Source organism: Schistocerca serialis, chromosome 9, assembly GCF_023864345.2.
Source record: "Schistocerca serialis cubense isolate TAMUIC-IGC-003099 chromosome 9, iqSchSeri2.2, whole genome shotgun sequence".
In the NCBI taxonomy this organism is placed as follows: Eukaryota; Metazoa; Arthropoda; class Insecta; order Orthoptera; family Acrididae; genus Schistocerca; species Schistocerca serialis.
Genome location: NC_064646.1, coordinates 227,892,457 through 227,914,545, shown reverse-complemented (window position 1 = coordinate 227,914,545; position 22,089 = coordinate 227,892,457). Strand labels below are relative to the sequence as shown.

The 22,089-nt window shown below is 37.2% G+C and overlaps 1 protein-coding gene across 3 annotated transcripts in view; it reads left to right on the top strand.

Annotated features, from left to right (window-relative positions):
* The window catches only part of LOC126418945 (dynein regulatory complex subunit 5), a 143,430-nt gene that overhangs the window by 115,657 nt on the left and 5,684 nt on the right, over positions 1 to 22,089 (top strand). For all 3 annotated transcript variants that reach the window (XM_050085981.1, XM_050085982.1, XM_050085980.1), the window contains one exon: positions 2,488 to 2,675. In XM_050085981.1, the coding sequence (XP_049941938.1) occupies positions 2,488 to 2,675 (188 nt within the window). The remainder of the gene's footprint in view (positions 1 to 2,487; positions 2,676 to 22,089) is intronic.

The following is a 22,089-nucleotide window of genomic DNA, read 5'->3' as shown; positions in this document are numbered from 1 at the left end:
TTTCTTAGTATCTACATACTGGTTGTGTTAAAATACTGCAGATATGTTTGGCTAGCAGAAATGTAGATTGTCTTTACAATGAACAGTAGAATATTCTTTCTCTTTGACTTTTTTTTTTAAATTGCAAAACTTTTGAGTTGATGGATAGAGGAGTAGGAGTGTTATCCATTGTGCAGTGCTATGATTCTAATTGGGTGTACTGTCACTGAGCCATTCATTATTTATATGTCTGGGGAGCTGCTGAGATGACAGTGGGAGGGAGCTATGATGTAATGCAGTGTCCCCTTCCATCTGGCCACGTTCACTGCAATGCACAGAACTGTGACTGTTCTTTGGACCCCCTGTACCTCCATCATGGCAACATATGCTGAGAAGGACTGCATGCAGGTCAGCAACCTTCACCCACATCGATGGCTATTATGCAGCAATCAGTGCTCACCAAGCTTGCCTGGCATCCTCAACAGGAGCAGGAATGTCAAAATTAGTTGCTGCATCCACCTGCCATTGAGTGAGTACATTGCTAAAAGTGTTGTACCAAAACATTAATGTGTCACTTAGACATGTGTTTGTAAGTGTTTTGTTCAAGATGGCTAATCCTCAGCTTGTATTTCTTTGTGTTATAAATGTTTTTTTACATATTTGTATACCAGATTCTTTGCCGGTCTTTCTTTACCCACACAAAAACAAAGTATTGTCTAATTCTTTATGTCATGATAGATAATATGTTTGACCTTGATGTCACGTTGTTTGCCTTAGATGTATAAATTCATGCTCAGTTTAATTTGATATCACATGAGTAATAACGTACTAGCTGAGGTACAGTTTAAAATGCTTTACTGTGTTAGGTAATCAGTTGGTACTAATTAAGATGCAGTTTAATGAAAATTTGCATTTTCATGCTTTCTGCTATGTACTGAGCAGCCATTATATGTATAGTAATATTCCTTTTGCATAGACTGATCAGTGTTTGAATACAAAGGACAGTTGACGTTATCATAATTCCAGAATTTATGGAAATATGACTGCTGGGGGTGAAATATCATGCATGATTACTGTCATAAGGTATTTTAAGTGATGTTGAGCTAGAGAAAAAGAAACATATTCTGTTTAAGGAGAAAAATTGATGATAAGGTGTATGTTACAGAGACTTAGACTTAATTGACACAAAAATGAATTATCGTATTTTTTTGTTCAACCATTTTCATTGCTATTTCTGTTGACTGTCGACTTATCAAATATGCTAACCAAAATATGAATTGCTGTAAATTTTTGTTCTATGGGTGACAGAGTGTGGTATGTGCATGATATTTTTGTTGTATTGTAGTATAACAACTCAGGAGGAAACCATTGGTGGGTTGGGAATCAATTATTTGCTTCTGTAGGGATCTTGCTGCTAAGTCAAAATTTCTGTGGAATTTCTGTTTTCTTCTTCTTCTTCTTCTCCCCCCCCCCCCCCCCCCCTCTCTCTCTCTCTCTCTCTTTCTCCTTCTTGTTTGATTTTTTCTTGGGAGGTGAAGGAAGGGGGGACTTTAAAAACTTTTTTCTCACAGTTTTGGAAAAATTCTACTGGCAGTGGGTGGAGGGGGAGTGTAAGGAGTGTTGTACTCCTTACTTATTGCTGGCTTCTGGAACTTTTGAAGCTCAGTGTGCCCTTTCTCTGAGAAAACATTGTGTTTCTGTTTAATGACAACAGTGCCCCAGTGGTAGTCGTCATGTGCCATCTTGGTATGGGCAGTAGAGTCCTTGTTGGGCTCCTGCACTGAGTGGTCACATGCGGCTGCATCATGGCAAAATAGTGTAAAGAATTTGGTAGAAAGATAATTAAGAGTTGAAAGTGTTATGTTACATCCTAGGAGACAAATGTTTCAGTAATTCAGTTATTTTGGAGAAAGGCACACAGGATTAATTATGAGATTTATGTTTGAAACAATGTCCTGTTTATGAATCAGTAATTGCCATTGAGGAACATACTGATAGTAGAACATAAATGATGGGGCTTCTGCGATTGACGAGACTGGATGTCTTTAGATATTGTTAGTGAAGTGTGTTACCTGCTCTAAATGGACTATAAAAAAGTAATTTGACTTGTACTGCTTTATTTCAAAGTGCCATTTTTCGACTAAATAACTTTAATATCTGAGACTTATAAGAGACATATGTTAGTGTTAGGTACATGGTCATGTTTATTTTGTACTGAAGTGTGTCCTCCATGTAAAGTTCCTATACTTTAGTCTGATAGTGACAAAAATTACTCTAAAAATAAAACTGAAATCACATTGACTGACCTTTACAACTTTATTTTCCCTACTTCCCCATATTTGTCTCTTTTAAATGAACATTTGAATCAGAATAATGAAAGATTCCACAGTGATATTATTTATATTTTAAAAATTTGAGCATAGGTGCATAACACCTACAAAAATAACAAAAGATTTAATACTGTACTGTGTATTTACATGTCTCTGAAAAAGAAGTTTTGTTCTACAGACTACATCGTTGCACGTTGGATGACATCCGCCTTGCTGCTCTGCTACAACATCTTGTCAACAATAAAACACTAATTGAACTGGATTTTTCACATTGTTTGGTTGGTGATGCAGGTGCAATGGCCTTAGGAAAGTTGCTGCAATCTCATCCGACACTGAATATTCTAAATCTGTGTAACAATATGATTGGTATGTTACTACTGATTTGTCTTTGTTTTTTTAGTAGATAGCATCTTTGTTTCATACTGTTAAGTTCAGTAGTATACATTAGTATCAAACATTCATCTAGTGCAAGAAAGTAATTGTCAATAACAAATAAATGTTATGGGTGCCAAGAAAAATATATAAGTTGGAAGTTAGACAATGGTTAATACAATATTATTTTCACTCAGGCAAGGGATTCTCCTGTCTGATAATAATGACAAATCTAGTTGGGGAAGAAAAGCATCATAACAAACATAGCCTATAAAATATTGCTAAATGAACTATGAGTGAACAAATGTTAATGATGGTTGAGTGTAACTATCAAAAAGTTAGTGTGGTCAAATAATTGGTTATTAGAGGAAGACACTGATCAGACTTTCTAATACATCAGTTAGAAAAGAGTAAAATGATAATTACAATAAACCTTAATGAACAACATTGTGAACAAATTTCTATACACATTGATTAATCATTCATTCATTGCTTTCTGTAAATTTCCTCATCAAGAGGAATCTTCAGAGATGTGTAGTGAGTCAATCCATACATTAACATGACATAATTCTCATTGTGTCTTTATAATCCTGTAAGCTAGCTGATGCCAAATATTGAGCACCCAGGTACAAAGTATTCTGTGTTTAGATTTCTTGTGAACTAGCAGAGAGAGCTAACACCCATCAAGCTGAGATGGCCTGGATTTAGAGTTGTTCTGTTATAAAGGAGAGAAACCACCAGGAGTATCAGGTAAATGTGAGAGGGCATAATCTACTTTCCATGACATATTTATCACCGTGGAGAGGATAGAAGACACATCTTAAAGTTTTTCCTTATTTTACATTGGAAAACCATTTAAGGATATATCAGGCATGTTAAAATCCATTAAAAGGCCGATAATGGTTCTCTGTTAATTGAAATGGTGACAAAATGCCAAGTATTACAGATAATGGATGCCAGTACACTGGAGGAGTATGCCATGTAATACAAAAAGCATAATACTGTTTGTAGCAGTAATGTCAGCTGACATTAATCAGCTTGAAGACAAGTGGGACAGTGGTGGGGTAACAGATGTAAGTAATACAATGACATTAGTGAGTAGGGATCTAAAACAAAACAACTGGCTTTATATTCAACTCAGTTCACCAGATTTTTCAATGTACACAAAGGCAAGATTTCCTCTCTTTACAGTAATCTTTACATTGTTTACCAGTTATACTGCTACAAATGTCAGCATCTAGGTTATCTCATGGATGGGTTATCTGCAGGAAATTTGGTTAACCAGTACATTAAGCCGGAACAGAATGCAGCACTTGTGACTGTTAGGTCAAGTGTTCAAATATCCTTCCAGTGTGGAGAAGAGATAGTTGTGTTCCTCTTGAGGGATAGAAATCAAAATCATGAAACAAATTCCATTTTCCAAGGTGAACAAACCAAAAGGCTCAGTGGTCACTAGTCTTTTTAACATCGTCCACAACTGTGAAGAATGTGGTTCCAAAGTTAATTCAATAAAACAGGTAAATGTTTCTAAAATTTATTAAAATGTATTTACAGGCACACACAAAAGAGTACACACTGAAAATAGCCACAGTCTCCTCCAAGCAAATGATGAACAACATGGAGACAGTTAAAATGCAAGTGGTCCATTTTAAAAAAATAATAACTATTATTATAAATTCTATCCCCAACCACTCTTCTTCACATAGGAGGTAAGGACAAGTGAAAAACAAAGACACATTTTGGCACTAAGAGGGACCCAATTTTACAGTGACTGTGTTTGGATACTGTAACAGCATCAAGGGGCATGTAGATCTTCCCCTAAGGATGATACATCAGGTTGCTGACAAATCCACATTGACATCTTTTAAGGGTGACTTGTGACACAGCTTATCACTTTATTGAATGGTGGTTGCCATTCTGTGAACAGATGTGTGAACCCTGCTGCAAAAGTTCAAGTAGAGGCCAAGTACAGATAACCCCATATTTGGGCTACAAGACAAAAGCAAGACAGATCACAAAGAAAATCAATAACATGTCATGAAAGGAGTTTGTATTGTATTGTATTTATTGGTCCAGTAAATCTTACATGTACAGTACAGCACATCAGATATTGGACAGGTCAAAGTATATCTTACAATTAAAACACTTTAGAAACTAGAAAATTATGTTCACAAAATTTTACAGCACTTCATATACTTGGCAAGTCAATGTGTAAGTTATAATTAAACCACATTAGAAACTTGAAGTTTACAACTGAATACATGTGTAAGCCAATATTAACGATTACAGTATTTGCATGATCCTCACTTAAGCTCTAAGGTTTTTTGAGGTCTTCTACACTATGTATTGACAGTTCCTGAAGTCAATTGAACAAATAACAAGTTTCGCAACTTGAGGAGGATTTAAAACACACAGTCCTGATCTAAAATATCAGCTGCATTTACCCAAGCCTGGAAACAAATAAAAACTTGACATTATCTAGGCAATAGCAGAACAGTTTGCTAGGGTCACCACGACAGCTAGCATGGATCCAGTCTTTTGTCAGCACAAAGAAATCATGGACTGACGAAATTGGAATTTCATTTCCAACAATGAGGATGTGTGCATTTGCTTGTTCTTGATACGGGAGGTGAAATCCAAAGCCCTGTACATTGTTCTTGGTAGTGTCCAATATGTATCTATTGATAACTTTGCTGTGGGTGAGGCAGACATTCAGCAGGCCTCCTAAGGCTGGCAATGCTGAGAACTCCACACATGTGTATTCTACTGGTTGACTTCCTATATTTATCGAATCCTTCCTTGTCTAAATATTACTCAGATCCTATGTTGACCACATTCTATTTCACTAGATTGAGAGTGGAGTGGTGTCCCATAGAGATCCATGGTAAGCATCAAATTATTGCTGGTTGATAACATCTACATTGAGAAGACCTACTGTATATAATGCTCACTATTTTTGGGTGTGTTAAATTTAGTTAGAATCATCCAAATGAACATCTGTGGACTAGGGTGAACCATGTTCATTGTGTGTCTTTGCTTTTATGTACCAGTGTCTTTGCTTAATCTCATTATGTGCCCACTTGACTGTCTGTCTATTTACCAGTGTTGTGTCGTGTCTTGTCATGTACCATGTTTGTCATACCATATGTCGTACATCACTCAGTGCAATACAGTACGCAAGTTTGCTTTAGCATGAAGTGGTCCAATAAAAGTGTACAGTATAATGTTTATCAGTCTTCTCAATAGAAGTAATCCACTAGCAGCATCCATATGCATATGCTTATGCATTAGAACTCTATTTTTTAACATGTTATGGAGCCAACTATGATACTGCTTTCAATAGAAGAATTGTTTTACCCAACAAAGATGGTGACAAATTATTTGGTTTGTGTGCCAAAGTTGAAAGGGAGTGAAAACTATGGAGACTGGGCTTTTGTAATCAAGAACATGCTTATTCTCCTAGGACTGGCAAAATGTATCTCAGAAGTAGTTGCATCTGTAGATGCCAAGTCAAAGGTGGAAATAATTCTTACTACTGATCCATCTTTGTATGTGCATGCAAAAGAAGCAAAAACAGCAGTGATTCATAGCAGAAACTGAAATTGTTTGACAACTCTAGTAAGAAAGGAGTTATTTGCTGTAAGTGCAGAAAGCCAGGATATTTTAAAAGTAAAGGTGCCCAAACCATGAGGTTAATGATATCAAACAAAATGGAACCACAAATGCCTCCAGTGTAGTGCTTCTAAGTGGTTCTTTCCAAACACTGGAAACTCCAGGTAGGAAATGCTGGAATTGGTAGTCATATGTGCATGAGGTGTGCATGCTTGTGTGTGTGAATGGGGTGTGGTCTCTCTTTTACTGATGAAAGCTGTGGGCAAAAGCTTTATATAAGTGTCTTTTAATAGTGCCTCTCTGCAACTTAGCATGTCTTCTTTATGGTAAGTAGCAACAAGTAGTTCTTTTAATAGAAATGACTGGTATGTTGATTTGGGTACTAACGTGCATCTCACTGCAAATAAAACTTGGATGAAGAATATTGTGCATGATGATAGCATGCATAAAACTGTGGTAGCAAACCATACGGAACTTCTTGTGTTATACTCTGAAGAAGTAGATTTAACAAAAGTTATTGGAAATACTTTATATGATGTCAAGTGAGAATGAATGTGCTCTAGAACTGACAGAAAATTCACTGTCAGTGAGTACATTAGTTGAACAAGGAAAGTCAGTTTAATTTAGTAGTGATCATTGTAATATTTTTAACAGGAACCAAGAATCAGATGCAACAACAGATCTTGTTAATGGTGTTATAACCTGAATATTGACAGAAGAAGCTTTTTTTAAGGAATGTTACTGCATCTAGTTCTCATAGACAATTATGACATTTAAATGCAAAGAATCTTATAAAATTCAAAGGTGGTGCTGCTGAAGGCATGGTGTGTGAAGACATTAACATCAGTACTGGTATTAGCAGACAGAATCGTGTAGTATATAATCAAGGCAATCAAATGAGACAGCCATTTCCACATGAAAGTAGTACAGCTGCTAAGCCTTTTTAAGTTATAAATGCAGATCTGTGGACTAATGGAAGTTATATCATTAGGTGGTGCAAAGTATTTTCTTGTTTTGGAAGATGATTTAGCCAAATTGTATTTGTGTATTTTCTAAAGAAAAAGAATGAAACTTTGAAAAAATTTCAAGTATTTAAAAAAAAAACTTGAAAATCAGTGAGATAGGAAAATCAAAATAAGAAGAATAAATAATGCTGAAGAATTCTGTTGTCTGAGTTTTGGCAGTGTGTTGAAAAATCATGGGATTATACATCAACTGACTAAATAAAATTGTTGTAGAAAAGGCAAAATCTATATTATTTGATGGTAAACTTTACAAAAGATTCTAAAGGTGTTAATAGTGCAGTATATTTGTACAAAAGGTCAGTAAACTCAAGTTTAGAGAATTAAATACTATATGAACTGTGGACTGGCAAGAAACCAAATATTGGTCATCTCAGAATAAGTGAAAGAAAGGTCATGACACATATTCGTAAAGTTAAGAGAACCAAATGGGATAAAAAGGCAAAATAAATCATCTGAGTGGGATATAGGAATACCACAAAAGGTTAATGGTTCTATGATCTTCAAGCAAATTATGTAGTGATAAGTGGAGATATAATTACAATGGAAAATGTCAGTGATGTAGAAGTTAAAATAAAGAATCCTGAAGAAATCATGAGTTCAGTGGAGGAAAAAGAAGAAGAAGAAAAGGAGACTGTTCCTGTATTGAGAGAAGGCTTGCATGATGCTTCAGAAGACTCATTTAACTCAGAGGAAGAAACTGATGATCAAAAAACTTGTTTCACAAGAAGATGAAGTGTAGAAATCAGAGGATCACAATGGCAGTTCAAACCAAATAGGAGATATTATGATTGTGAGACTTATCTCTCTGCAGGAACTTCAGATCTGATGGAGGACCCAACAACTGTGGAGGGAGCCCTTTGCAGACCTGATGCGGAAAAATGGGGACATGCTATGGATGAAGAGATCCAAGCTTTTGAAGAAGTGGTAGATGTCCCAGGAAGTGCTAGTGCTGTGCAATGTAAATGGGTGTTTAAGAAAAATATCAGAAGTGAAGGTAAAGTGCAGCATCATGCCAGATCAGTGGCAAAAGGATTCGCTCAGAAACCTGAAGTTGCTTATGATGAAACCTTCTCACCTGTGGTACGGCATTCTACACTTAAGACTTTTAATGGCTTTATATGTTGAATTAGATTTAAACGTTGCACATTTTGATGTGAAGATAATGAAGTAAATTTTTGTAAAGCAACCTCAAGGTTTTAACTTTTGTAATGATAAGAGAAAAATTTTAACTTAAGAAGAGCTATGTATGGTTTAAAACAATTATCCATAGTGTGGAATCAGAGAGTAAATGATGTTTTAAATGGTTTGAGTTACAAAAGGTCTTGACTAAAATCTTACTTGTTTTTAAAACAGAACAAATGTTTATTTATTGTAATAGCTTTGTATGTTGATGATTCTTGTATTTTCTCAAATGATACATGAGAGACTGAATTCTTGAAATGTAAGTTAAGTTTGGAATTCAAAGTAAGGGATTTAGGAATAGCTAAAAATTGTTTGGGGATGGAAAACAGATATAACAATATTAATGGAGTGTCAGCTTTCAGTCAGGGGAAGTACACATAGACCCAGTTAAATGCACATTTGTTATCCACATTTTCACATATATTTGATATTAATTTAAATGCAGTGCTGCCATCTGTTAACAGTACGTAGAAGCAGTAATGCATTAACACATCTCAATGTGCACCTTCAGTCGTGTTTGTTGAGACGTGATTTGTCAGTTCAGATCAGCAGAGCTGTGAAGTTGCACTTGACGAGATCTGTATTTGAAATATCAGGTAAAAGGAAAGAAAGTAGACTTCTCAAGGGAAAGAAGTGTGTATGAAGGTTTTCTTCATTAGGAAAAAAGTTCAAAGGTGTGAATCATTATAAGAAGTGTGAGCGTATTGTTGACATTCATCACGCTTTGAGGCTTAAGTGAATTGACTGTGAGAACTGCTTGTGACCATGCAGGATCAGTCCAGCAACATGTCTATCTTGAACAGACTTAAGTGAGACTAGAGTGGCCAATTGTCACTTGGAGGTGACGGAAAAATGCTAAGACACTGGACTGAGCACCACAACCAGCAGCACATGCCTCTCTCTGGAGCTGCTATTCAAGCTTGGCTTTCAAAACAAAATTACAAGTGAAGCAGCTGCAGCAGGTGCGGTTGGAGATGAGGAATTTAAAAAGAGCTGTAAAAAAGTTGTGACAGATAAAGGCTATACTGCAAAATGATGTGGCATATTCAAATAAATGTCAAGTGCCTTGCAAGAACACTCCAGCAACAAAGGATTTGCATGTAAGGAAATGCGTAACAGAAACTCAACTGACTGTAGCACCATCAGATTCTTCAGATGTAGATTGTCCAGAGGCTATTTAGGACGTAGATGGGCTTAAATGAAAATGCTTTTAGTTTATTACTGTGTGTTTCACTGTTAAATTGCATTGCACAAACATGATAATTGCTGTTTTTAATAAAAATACTAAGAAACTCTGCTATTTTAAACTTAATATATGAATAAACAAAGACCTAACCCCATATTTGACATATAAAATGACTCTCGAAGTATGCAAATTTGGTACACATGGAAATTTTGTGGAACATAACCATCATGCTTAACAACATTTGCCTGCATATTGATCATTTGTTGGAAAGATTCAGTAGGACAGATTGTAAAACTGTAAAAATTTCTATTGAAGCTACATTTGATTTTATAAGTGAAAAAGAAGATAAAGTTGATGATGTTCCCTATCAAGCCCTAATGAGTAGCGTAATGTATTGGTCTGTATTCACAAGACCATTTATTTCTTTTGGTGTGAGCTATTTAAGACAGTTTAATAGTTCATATTCAACCAAGCTTTGAAAATGTGCTGAGAGAATTTTGAGATATTTGAAGGAAACAAAGTGAGGCTTATTGTCTAAAGTTTACAAAGAAAATTTAGAATTATGTGGTTTTGTAGATGCAGATTGGGCAACTTGTTCCTTAAAAAGGGAGCCATATACTGGTTTTATTTCATAGTTCGGTTGTATCATTACAGAGTGTTAAGCAGAAGACTGTTGCTCTTTCTAGCACACAGCCTGAGCATATGGCTCTTTCTGAGGCTTGTCAAGAGGACATTTATTTGAGAAATTTACTGTATGAACTTGTAGGCTATGACAAGTATGTAACTTTATTTAATGATGATCAGAGAGCAATTTGTTTGTTGATCCTTCAGATAGCAAAAAGTCACAGTGTATTGATGTTAGAAGCCATTATATAAGAAAAGTAGAGTCTAATGGAGCAGAGAAGACGGTGTATGTACAAAAAAGTGATATGTCAGCAGACATAATTACAAAAGGATTAAGGAAAGAAAAACATTAGATGAATTTATAAAGTGTAAGGGTCAAACTGTTTTTAAAAAAAATCATTTGAATGTTTTGAAGTGGGATATTTATTTTACTCAAAAGCATCGATATGAACATCTGTGCACTACTGTGAGCTATTGGTTTTGTGTCTTTGGTTTTATGTACCAGTATAGTCTCAATACGTGACCACTTGACTGTCTGTCTACTTGCTGGTGTGTACTCATAATTTCTTGTCATGTATCATGTTCGTTGTACAGTACGATGAGTTAAATGTTAAATGTTACAGGAGTCAAGTTAGCTTCTTACTTCTGTAGAGAAAATATGGAGAAAGGAGGAGTTGCCACATTTGTCAGAAACTGTTTTGATTTCAAGAATATTGATATTAGTAAATTTTGCTCAAAGCAGCACTTATAAGCTTGTGAAACAGAAGTAGTATTTCATAATAAGTCTTTTATAGTAGTGGATATATACAGATCACCGTCAGGAAATTTAAACCTTGTCATAAAAAATCTAGAAGCTCTGTTGTACCATCTCACAGTAAAAAGTAAGGAAATAGTGGTTGCTGTTGATTTTAATGTGGATTTATTGAAAAGCTCTGTCAGTGAACAATTATTGCAGTCAGTAACACTATCATTCAATTTAGTTCCTACTGTGAACTTTGCAACTAGGATACGTAAATTCTCTGAGACTGCTATTGATAATATCTTTATAGACAAATCTAGGGAAAAAAGTCATGTCACAAAACCAATAGTAAATGGGCTATCTGATCATGACATGCAGCATTTTGTGTTAAATGTTGAAACTTTTCAGTATAAAAATCTATTATATCTGAGTACAGAAGGGTAATAAATAAGTCAAAAATGAAAAATTAAGGGAATTGCCCAAAAACATGAACTGGATAGATGTTTACAATACTTTTGTCTCAAATGGAAAATACAAAGCATTCATTAATGAAGTTTTGAAAACTGTTTTCCCCTGAAGGTAAATCAAATCACATGGAGGTCAAAAAGTAAACCACAGATTACACAAGGAATAAAGATATCATTTGGGACAAGAAGGAGACTGTATCTACTATCTAGGAACAGCTCTGGTGTTAGAATTGTAATGCATTACAAAGAATACTGCAAAATATTGAAGCAAGTAATCCAGAAATCGATGCAGCTTTATTATGAAAGAAAGATAATTACATCAAGCAACAGAATAAAAACTGTATGGGATGTAGTGAAGAAAGAGACAGGTGGGGCCAAAAAGGAAGAGGAACAGAAAACTCTAAAAGTAAATGAGACTTTGGTAACAAATGCATGTAGTGTTGCAAACTTCTTTTTTGCTGACAGCTTGGGGTTATTAGGTTCGGTGAACAGTGCAATAGATTATCTGAGACCAGTCTTTCAAAATAATGTCAGTAAAATGGAAATGATGTTCATGTCTCCCAAAGAAGTAGCATCCATCGTAAAATGTTTAAAATCTAAGTATTACAGTGGGTATGATAACATATCAACGAAGTTAATCAAAGAGAGCTCATGCGAGCTGAGTTTTATCTTAAGTTATCTGTGTAATCAGTCTCTTATCAGCAGAACATTCCCAGACTGGTTAAAATAGGCTGAAGTTAAGCCTGTTTACAGCAAGGGGGATAAAGAGATACCATCAAACTATTGACCAATTTCACTTATGCTGGCTTTCTCAAAAATATTTGAAAAGGTTGTGTTCAAGTGTCTCCTTAAGCATCTGACTGCAAATAATATATTATCCAAGTCACAGTTTGGATTTCTTAAGGGTTCTGATACAGAGAAAGCTATTTACATTCATTAGATAATAAATTAGAGGCTACTGGCATTTTCTGTGACCTGTCAAAAGCCTTTGACTGTGTTAACCACAGCATTCTCTTAAGTAAATTAGAATATTATGGTGTCATCAGCAATGCTGCAAAATGGTTTGAGTCTTATCTATCTAACAGGAAACAAAGGGTGTCGTTGCAAAATACCTGTGCAGTAAGCAATCAGTCTTCATCTAATTTGGAATTAATTACTTGTGATGTTCCTCAAAGTTCCATCTTGGATCCATTGCTTTTTATAGTATGCATTAATGACCTCTCGTCTGTTACATTGCAAGATACTGAGTTTGTTTTGTTTGCAGATGATGCAAACATTGCAATAAGTAGCAAGAAGATTTAGAAATAGCTGCCAATCAAATTTTCATTGTCTTCAAACTTTGAGAAGACCCACTATATGCAGTTCAGAACCTGCAAGAGATTTCCTCCCAGTATGTGTATAACATATGAAGACATGCAGATCAAAGAGGTTGACAGTGTTAAATTTCTGGGATTACAACTCGATAATAAATTCAGTTGGGAAGGAAATGCCACAGAGTTGCTTAAGTGCCTGGACAAGTCTGTATTTTCAGTGAGAGGAATGTCAGATGTAGGAGATATAAATGTAAAAAAAAATTCTGGGTCACTCATCAAACCAAGCAAAAGTTTTTAAGGTGCAGAAGTGTGTGATAAGAATCATCTGTGTTGTAAATTCAAGAACATCATGTGGAAACCTGTTCAAGGAACTTGGTATTCTAACTGCTGCTTCTCAGTATATTTATTCCTTTATGAAATTTGTTGCAAGTAATATACCCTTATTTCCAACCAATAGCTCAATACATAGTATCAATACTAGGAATAAGAACAATCTGCATAAAGACATAAAAGTACTTACCTTGGTCAAAAGGGGTCCAATGTTCAGGAACACACATTTTTAATAAATTGCCAGCAACCATTAAAAGCTTGGTTTCAGATAAAGCATGGTTTAAACAGAGTTTGAAAGACTTTTTGATAGGCAACTCCTTCTACTCTATAGATGAATGTCTTAACACAGAGTGTTAAGCCAGCTTACGTAAAAACGTCTGTTAGAATTCGGTTTTGACAGCACTTGGTCACAACTGTCAAGATTGGGTATTTTTTGTATAATAAATTTATTAATTGTGCATAACAGTGTTTCATTCTGATAGCCTGTTAATTCTGCGAATATTAGCTGTTCCAGTTTACTGCATTGTGTTCACCTACTTCGACAATCTCCTGACAAATGATCAGAGTAGTAAGTATTATATTCACCCATCAAGAATCATCTCATTTTTTGGGTCTATAGAAAGAAAACTGAATCTAATCTAATCTATGTCATGTAGTACCCAGAGCAGTATAATGTGCAAATTCGTTTTAGCATAAAGTTGTCTACTAAAGTGAACAATATTATGTTTATCAGTGTTCCTGGTAGAAGTAATCCACTAGCAGTATTCACATGCATTAGAGCTTTTAACAGGATGATTTTATTGTTTTCTGCTTCACCTCTAATCCTGCAGTCTCCATCCAGCTACTGCAGACCATTATTAAGAGGTTAGGGACATGGAAAATAGTAGTGGCTTGAACCAGTCTGTATTGATTTTAATAACTTTTTATTAAGTTTTCATTCTATCTGAACTCCAGATGAGACACTCCCATTCTGCTGCTTTACAGTGTGTTCCTCATTTCTGGGCAAAAAGATAAGTAGCTGAAGCCTTTGGTGAAGGATATAGTTTAGTTGTTCCAGTCCAGATAATATTGGATGATGAGAGGGATGCTCCTTTTGAGCTGGTTCCTGGTGGTGGTCACAGGATTAGGTGTGTATGTGTGTGTGTGTGTGGGGGGGGGGGGGGGGGGGGAGTAATGTGTGTCGGTGAAGGCCTTTACAAGATCTGCAGCATACTGGGCAAGGGATTGCTTTTTACTGGAAATGTGCTGTCCAGACTACAAAGGAGTGACTTTTTGGTGTGGAAAGGATAGCAGCTATCAAAATGCTGGTATTGTTCATAATTAATGTGCTCAATATGGACAGAGTTTGTGATGGATCCACCAGTGAGGTGGAGGTCAATGTCTAGAAAGGTGACATACTTATTGAGAAGGACCTGGTGAAGCAGAGAAGGTGTTCCTGTTGAAGAATGAGAATAGTGTGTTGGCCCCGGATCTAGATTATGAGGACAGGCAAAGGATTTGGAGTCATGGATGGCTAGGAAGGTTTCCTCTTGGTGGCACATAGAGAGATTGGCACAGGAGGATGTCAAACAGGTATCCATGAAAAGGGAATCCAACATGTCACATTTCAGCACATGTTGTGGGAGTTTAATAGCTAATGATATCACTGGACCACAGGCTATCAACCATATTATGATGTCATTGCAGCAATCCGGCATCCAGGATGCCAAGACAGTGTTGCGTCAACCTCCTATGTAACACTACTTTTGGGCACTATTTATATGATGCTGTACAGTCAACAGGACACCGAGGCAATGGCTTCTGTAACAAGTGGAAATAGTTGAAATAAATGCTTTGGTGTTGTAATATTCAGCATCATATGCCCATCGAGGTATTTTCATGATTAAAGAGGCAAACACTAATTTTGTTGTAACAGATCTGAACAGCTGTAATAAAGCACGTAGCTAAAGGCTACCAGCAACAATCTTTCTGCCATGTAATTTAATACCAGTTATACTAATCCTGTTGGATAGGAAAAGCTATCATGGATGCAGACAACATACTGTTCATTATTGTTGCGTACCTTGTGCACTTGTCTTGATTGGTCTATGTGTATAGAATATACAGATGTGCCTTGACTGAACTTGCTTTATTACACAGTTGCAACAATGTTTTGCAATTGCCAGGGAGTTTTTTAATACTGAGAATATAAAAGTAGTACTGGAAAATATAATGATTTTTAATGCTTTTCATTACAAACAAAGAACTTTAAGGTGCATGGTTTGTATCTTCAGGAGGACTGAATATCTGGAGTTGTCTGACAAAGTAATATACCTGTAGATTTTACCCCAGAGTGAGATGAAGGTAACATGTAGTAATGACACCATTACATATAACATGCATTTTATTCCATAGTCGACACAGAATGAATACATATATGTTAATGGAAGACATAATAAGACACAATCATAATTCCTCAGGCATTCCACATCAGGCCAATATCATTAGCCAGAGATTGTGGTGTCACCACCAGACACCACACTTGCTAGGTGGTAGCCTTTAAATCGGCCGCGGTCTGGTAGTATACGTCGGACCCGCGTGTCGCCACTATCAGTGATTGCAGACCGAGCGCCGCCACACAGCAGGTCTACAGAGACGTACTACCACTCGCCTCAGTTGTACAGCCGACTTTGCTAGCGATGGTTCACTGACAAATTACACTCTCATTTGGCGAGACGATAGTTAGCATAGCCTTCAGCTACGTCATTTGCTACGACCTAGCAAGGCGCCATTATCATTTGCTATTTATCTTGTGGTGCATGTACCATCAGACCGATGTTCACCAATTATGGATTAAAGTTAAGTATTCCAACAGCTACGTACTTTATTTGCTAGACTCAAATCCTTTAACTGTTCCAGACCTCACGCCAGCCTGCGTGAGCTTAAACGCGTGCCTTACGGTTTCACCTCGTAGTGGCTTGGCTGTCTTGCCAAGTCACAACAGAGATTGACCTCTCTGTTGCTGCTGTTGTCACTGGCTGAGACCACACAAGTCCCCTGACTCCCACCCCCTCCCCTGGGAGTGTGGAGCCTTGGGAGGAGAACATAGCCTAGAAGCGACACTATTGCAATCACCTTCATGTGTGTGCGTATGACGAACCACACTGTGGCTGGCTTCCAAGCAGCATGCAGTTGGAACATTTCTCATTGAACACAAGGTAAGGGCACAATGACATCGATTGTGCTCCACAGCATATAGATGTTATTTCTTGAGGTGAGATGGAGGTTGGGTGCAACGAGAATGATTGATGGTGCCTTGCTAGAGTGTATGCATAGTAAAATGGCTGGGGTGTTGATGTAATCCTGCAGAGATCAGTTGCAGGCCATTGTGATGTCCTAGGGGTCTTGATGGTGAGGAATCCCTCATGCAAGAGTCATGATGTGATTGCAGCTGTTTCCACAGTGCTCGGGATTTTGGAACTGTGGGAGAAAATCAGGTGATAAATCAGTTTCCAGTCTGATTTATCTCAAGCCACCCCTCAACATAGGGAAATCATCAGCTAGTTCAACCTGAATGTTGCCTGGCAGTAAGTGCTGCAAGTGTAGTTGGAATATGAATGTGTTGTTGGTATTTGTGTCAGGTTATGTGTCATTGAGCTGAGAAGGGAGTGAAGTAATCACTCAGAGTGGTCTGTACATTGTCAGTATGGGTGATGTCACAAAAGGGCAAAGCTGGTTTCTATCAGTTAACCACTGCAATGGTAATCCTACCATGAAGCAATATGTTGAAAGTGTTAGTACTTCGTCTGATGGCTGCCTGAGGACCAGTATAAGGCACATTTAGTACATTAGTACAGGGCAGATAGTATCATCCCAGAGCATGAAGTGGCTGCAGTCTGTTAGTGCCTTATAGATAAAGATTTTCAGAGAACTGTGCAGCTGCGGAGGCAGTGTCCAGAGCCGTGTGATGTGTTGTTGGGCTTGTGTGATGAGGGTGCGGAGTTCTCAAATCTTCATCAGTGCTACTTGCAGCACAAAGTCTGCAGGCAGAGTGAGTAGCTCACCACAGAGAACTTCTGAGAGAAAGGCACAGAGGGTGTCTTTGCGAGCAGTACATACACATGATTCTATTTAGTGACCACCGTGACATGTAAGGCTAGCTTTAATTGTATGGTACCATCGTTCCACAAGGCTAATTTGCTATTTACAACCAGTAAACCTTTAGTAGTATTTGACACCCTATAGCTTGGCCATATGCTGTTACATTTATTTACTTTTAGTTAGCTATGTACAGTCACATTAAAACAGCTACTCACAGCTACAATTAGTCAACCTTTTACTGTTGGTACATTTGTTACATACAGTTAGTTTTTAACTTTTTTATACAGATTCTATGCGCTATTCACCAAGAGCTGGGACAAACACAAACAGCTTCACATGACCAACAGCCACCTGTTCTGGTGAAAGCAGGGTTGTAGAAAATACTTCGTGCACGCTTTGCAGTTTGCCACCAGGCTGGCATCACAGTGAAGTGTGCAATGCTCATGAGAAACGTATATTACAAACTTGGGCAACAATGTAATGAAAAAAGTGTAAAAAAACTGACAGGCAGCATAGCAACACAAGCTACTTTAATAACAATACCAATTACAATGGTATTAAAGAAATGATAAAACTAAGTTCATTCTGTCAGACTTAAACTCCTTTAATTGAGATTTATAACAAAACGCTCTTCTCTCTCCTCTATAATGCAGGCTAATTTCCACATTTGAGTTTCAACATTTTTCACCACATGGAGGACACATTTGTCCCACTCTTCTGCAATCACAGTTCTTCCAACTTGTTCTAATAGTTCTTGAACTTCTGACATTTTGTATGTTATGTCTTTTGCTGCAACACAGCCTTTGATTCTGGCCCGAATTAACTTGATGGCATGTAATTCATAGTGGTATGGAGGAAGACCAGTTTTCCCTGCACTCTTATCCATTTCATGTCTTGCATATGCATTGTGTGCTACAGTAATTCTTACTTCAACATGTAATCTTCAAAAGTAATATTTTTAGATTGTAGCCATTCTGATATATATTGCGTATTGGACTTCACATTAGATGCACTTCCTTTTTGATGAGAATGGTACAGAGCTTTATCAAGAACAATAACTGTGTTTTCATGAAGCTGAGGGAGATTATCTTGAAATCACTTCTTAAACATATCAGTGCACGTCTCCTCATGATAGTCTCCACTATTACAGAAGCCCACAAACACCCTTTGTTTTCAACATGTGTGGTAATCAGGTGTTTTTTTGCACAGTGGCCCTCGTTTTTGGTGGATAATCTGGAAAGAACTGCTTGTTTAAAGGATTTTATGGTATCCAGAAGATACTCTGGTATGTCCTGCATTCAACCATGTCTTGTCCAAATAGTAAATGGGTCTTCCATTAACTCTTAACAATTTAATGGTTCATAGATAATGCTGCCTCCATAAAATAATGTCATCCCTGTCTTTAGCATGCTATTACATCCACATCAAATGTGTTTAAAATTCATTTCTTTTAATTACTTATAAAATGTAGTTCTCCAAAAATTTCCCAAATCTGGGCCTGCATTCACAGAAGCAATCACTTTGTCAACAGTTGGCAATATGTTATGAAAAAAAGTTAATATACTTTCCTTCGTATTGCATTCCTATCAGAATCATCAACACTTTCTGAAAGATTCTGTTGTAATTTTTCTTTCTTGGGAGACTTCAGAGAGAGTGTGTCCTTGTACTCACTTATCATACGACACACTGAAGAATGATCAGCATCTGTAGACATAGCTGTTTTCAAAACAAAAGTGACCATTGACTGCTCTGGATGCAACAGTTCCATTTTATAAAGATTAAGAACCAAATGTTTATCTGCAGAATTTAATGAGCTCTTCTTTGATCGCTTCTTGGATGGATTCGCAAGTGACTCATCAACCTCCCCTGTTGTATCTGTGAAAGATGGCAGAACAAGTTTACTCGTATGTAATACCAATGAAAAAAAGAATGGCTATTGGGTGGGCACAGAAACAATAAATGCCGAATGCAGTTACAAACACTGTTCCTACATTAATAATCAGTAATTGGTCTTTTAAACATGAGGGACTTTACAATCAGATACTAAAATCACTGCTGTATAGCAGTGTACACTAATGACTTATGCTCGCAACAGACACGGCCGCACAGAGCAAGCATTCCCTGTATTTTTCACTCCTCAACGGAAGTGCTTTACTCCTGCATCTTGGTGTATTTACAGGCCATCTTATTTCATTGAATGGAGTATAGTAAGTTGACCATTTATAGTTACCAGTTGTTAGGCATCTGCAGTTACGAGGGTAAGTCAATTATTATCTGCACTTTAGTTATATTTTTGTTTATTCTGATAGTACTGTTATTTTACATTGATGATGCATGCTTTGTTTATTTGTTGTTATATCTTTGCAATTTTCAAGCTGCTAGGTTAGTTTTGTTATAGCTGCCATGCTGTTAATCATGGCTGCTCCACTATCTATTTGCACCAAAAAAGAGCAATGTTCAGTGATCTGTTTTTTGTGGTCCAAAGGCATATCAAGGGCCGAAATTCATTGAAGACTTTTGGTACAGTACGGGAACAGTGTTTTGCCACAATGGAGTGTCTATGAATGGATTGAAAAATTTCGAAATGGTCGCACAAGTGTTACGCATGGTGAAGGAGCTGGACGACCATTTACTGCCACAGATGAAGAAACCATTAAGCATTCACCTGAAATGATTCACTTAGACAGACGATTAACTATTGACAAAGTAGCACGTCATCTGCAAATTAGTCACTGTTCTGCCTACGAAATCATCCACTACAGACTTGGGTTTCATAAAGTTTGTGCCAGATGGGTCCCAGAACAACTCACACAGTTGCATAAACAAACGCGCTTGGACATCTGCAAAAAACATTTGGATCGCTATGGTAATGAAGGGGACTACTTCTTAGACAGGATAATTACTGGTGACGAAACATGGAGCCATTATAATGAGCCGGAGAGTAAACGGCAGAGTATGGGATGGAAACATCCAAAGTCGCCGTGCAACAAAAAGTTTAAGACCCAACCGTCTGCAGGAAAACTGATGCTTATGTTTTTTTGGGACGCACAAGGTCCAGTACAGGAACATTACGAGGAAAGGAGCACAACAATAAACAGTGTACGTTACAGTGAGATGCTTACTGCCGGGCTAAAGCCTGCAATTCGAAGCAAACACTGATGATTGCTGTCAAAAGGTGTTGTGTTGTTGCATGACAATGGCCGCCCGCATACTGCTGCTCATGCTGCTGAAATCCTCCAGAAACTCAAATTTGAAGTACTGGGTCATCCTCCATATAGTCATGAAGTTGCCCCTTCTGACTATCACTTGTTTGGTCCACTGAAACAGGCATTAAAGGGCCGTTGATTTGCCTCAGATGAAGCAGTGAAAGAAGCGGTGGATATCTGGCTCGCAGCTCAACTGAGAACCTTCCTTTATGAGGGCATCAGGAAGCTTGTACAACGATGGACCAAGTACATTGAAACGCAAGGAGACTATGTTGAAAAATGATGTTCTTGTAAATTTCCTATTTGTTTTCAATAAAATTTTATAACTACTTTGGGATAATAATTGACTTAGCCTCGTATAAGACGTTAAGCATTTTCAGTTGAGGGGAACATTGTTCGGTAGTCAACCATTTATTGTTGCAGACACTAAACCATCGACATCTTACAAGTGGTGATTTATTATTGCTACAGATGGTTAGCTGTATGTAAACAATGACCTACAGACATTCTACTCTTAAAGTTACAGATCCTCTACTTTATATTTGCAAGTAGTGTTTATGGTTAATGAGCACTCTTAGTCATTCACAATCAGGTAGCCAAACCTATTGTACTTATTTCATACAGGTTACGTGAATATTGTTAGATACATTTACTTCACGAAGGGCATTTTGTACTTTGTATGCATTTCTGAACGAGTTATTCCACTGTAACATTTTTCCTCTAATTACTTTTGACTCTCAGTTTTAGCTACTGCCTAGGAATTGTTTCCTCAATTACTCCAGTTATTGCTTCCCGCACACTGTTTGTGTGGCTTTGTTTCCTGCTACCACACTGCTGATGCCTCTACACCAGTTTAGAAATATGTGTATCACACAATTGGTACGAATACCACTAGTTACAATTCTTTCACGAATTGTACTTGTGACCTGCAAATATTCCGGTACTGGCTGTTTCACTACAACACAATTGTGCCCTCATGTTATTTCCTCTGTAGCCACTTTCCAATACTTAATACTAGTAAGTGGTTTGAAAATTGTCTTGCCACTTATTCCAGTTATAGTTTCCAGCTGCATGATAAGTGTTGCAATTAGTTTTTGCTGACAGGTTCCCTGTTAGTATGCTGCTGACCTCACTACAGCTGTTTAGAGATTAGTTCCCAAATTTCCCACCTGTAGTGCCACTTGTTGTAACTATTAACTTTTTTTGTTTGTCATTAGACTTTTGTACACTGAAGCATCAAAGAAACTTGCATAGGTCTGCATATTCAAATACAGAGATACGTAAACAGGCAGAATATGACCCTGCTATATAAGATGACAAGTGTCTGGCACAGTTGTTAGATAGGTTACTGCTGCTGCAATGAACTGTGAATATCAGGAATCCAGTAAAACATCAAATCTCCAACATCGCTGTGGCCAGAAAAAGATCCTGCAAGAAGAGGCCAGCAACGACTGAAGAGAAACATTCAACGTGATAGAAATGCAACCCTTTTGCAAATTGCTTCAGATTTCAATGGTGGCCATCTACAAGTGTCAGCATGCAAACCATTCAACGAAACATCATTTACATGGGCTTTCAGAGTCAAAGGCTCACTCATGTACCATTGATGACTGCACAACACAAAGCTTTATGCCTTGTGTTGGC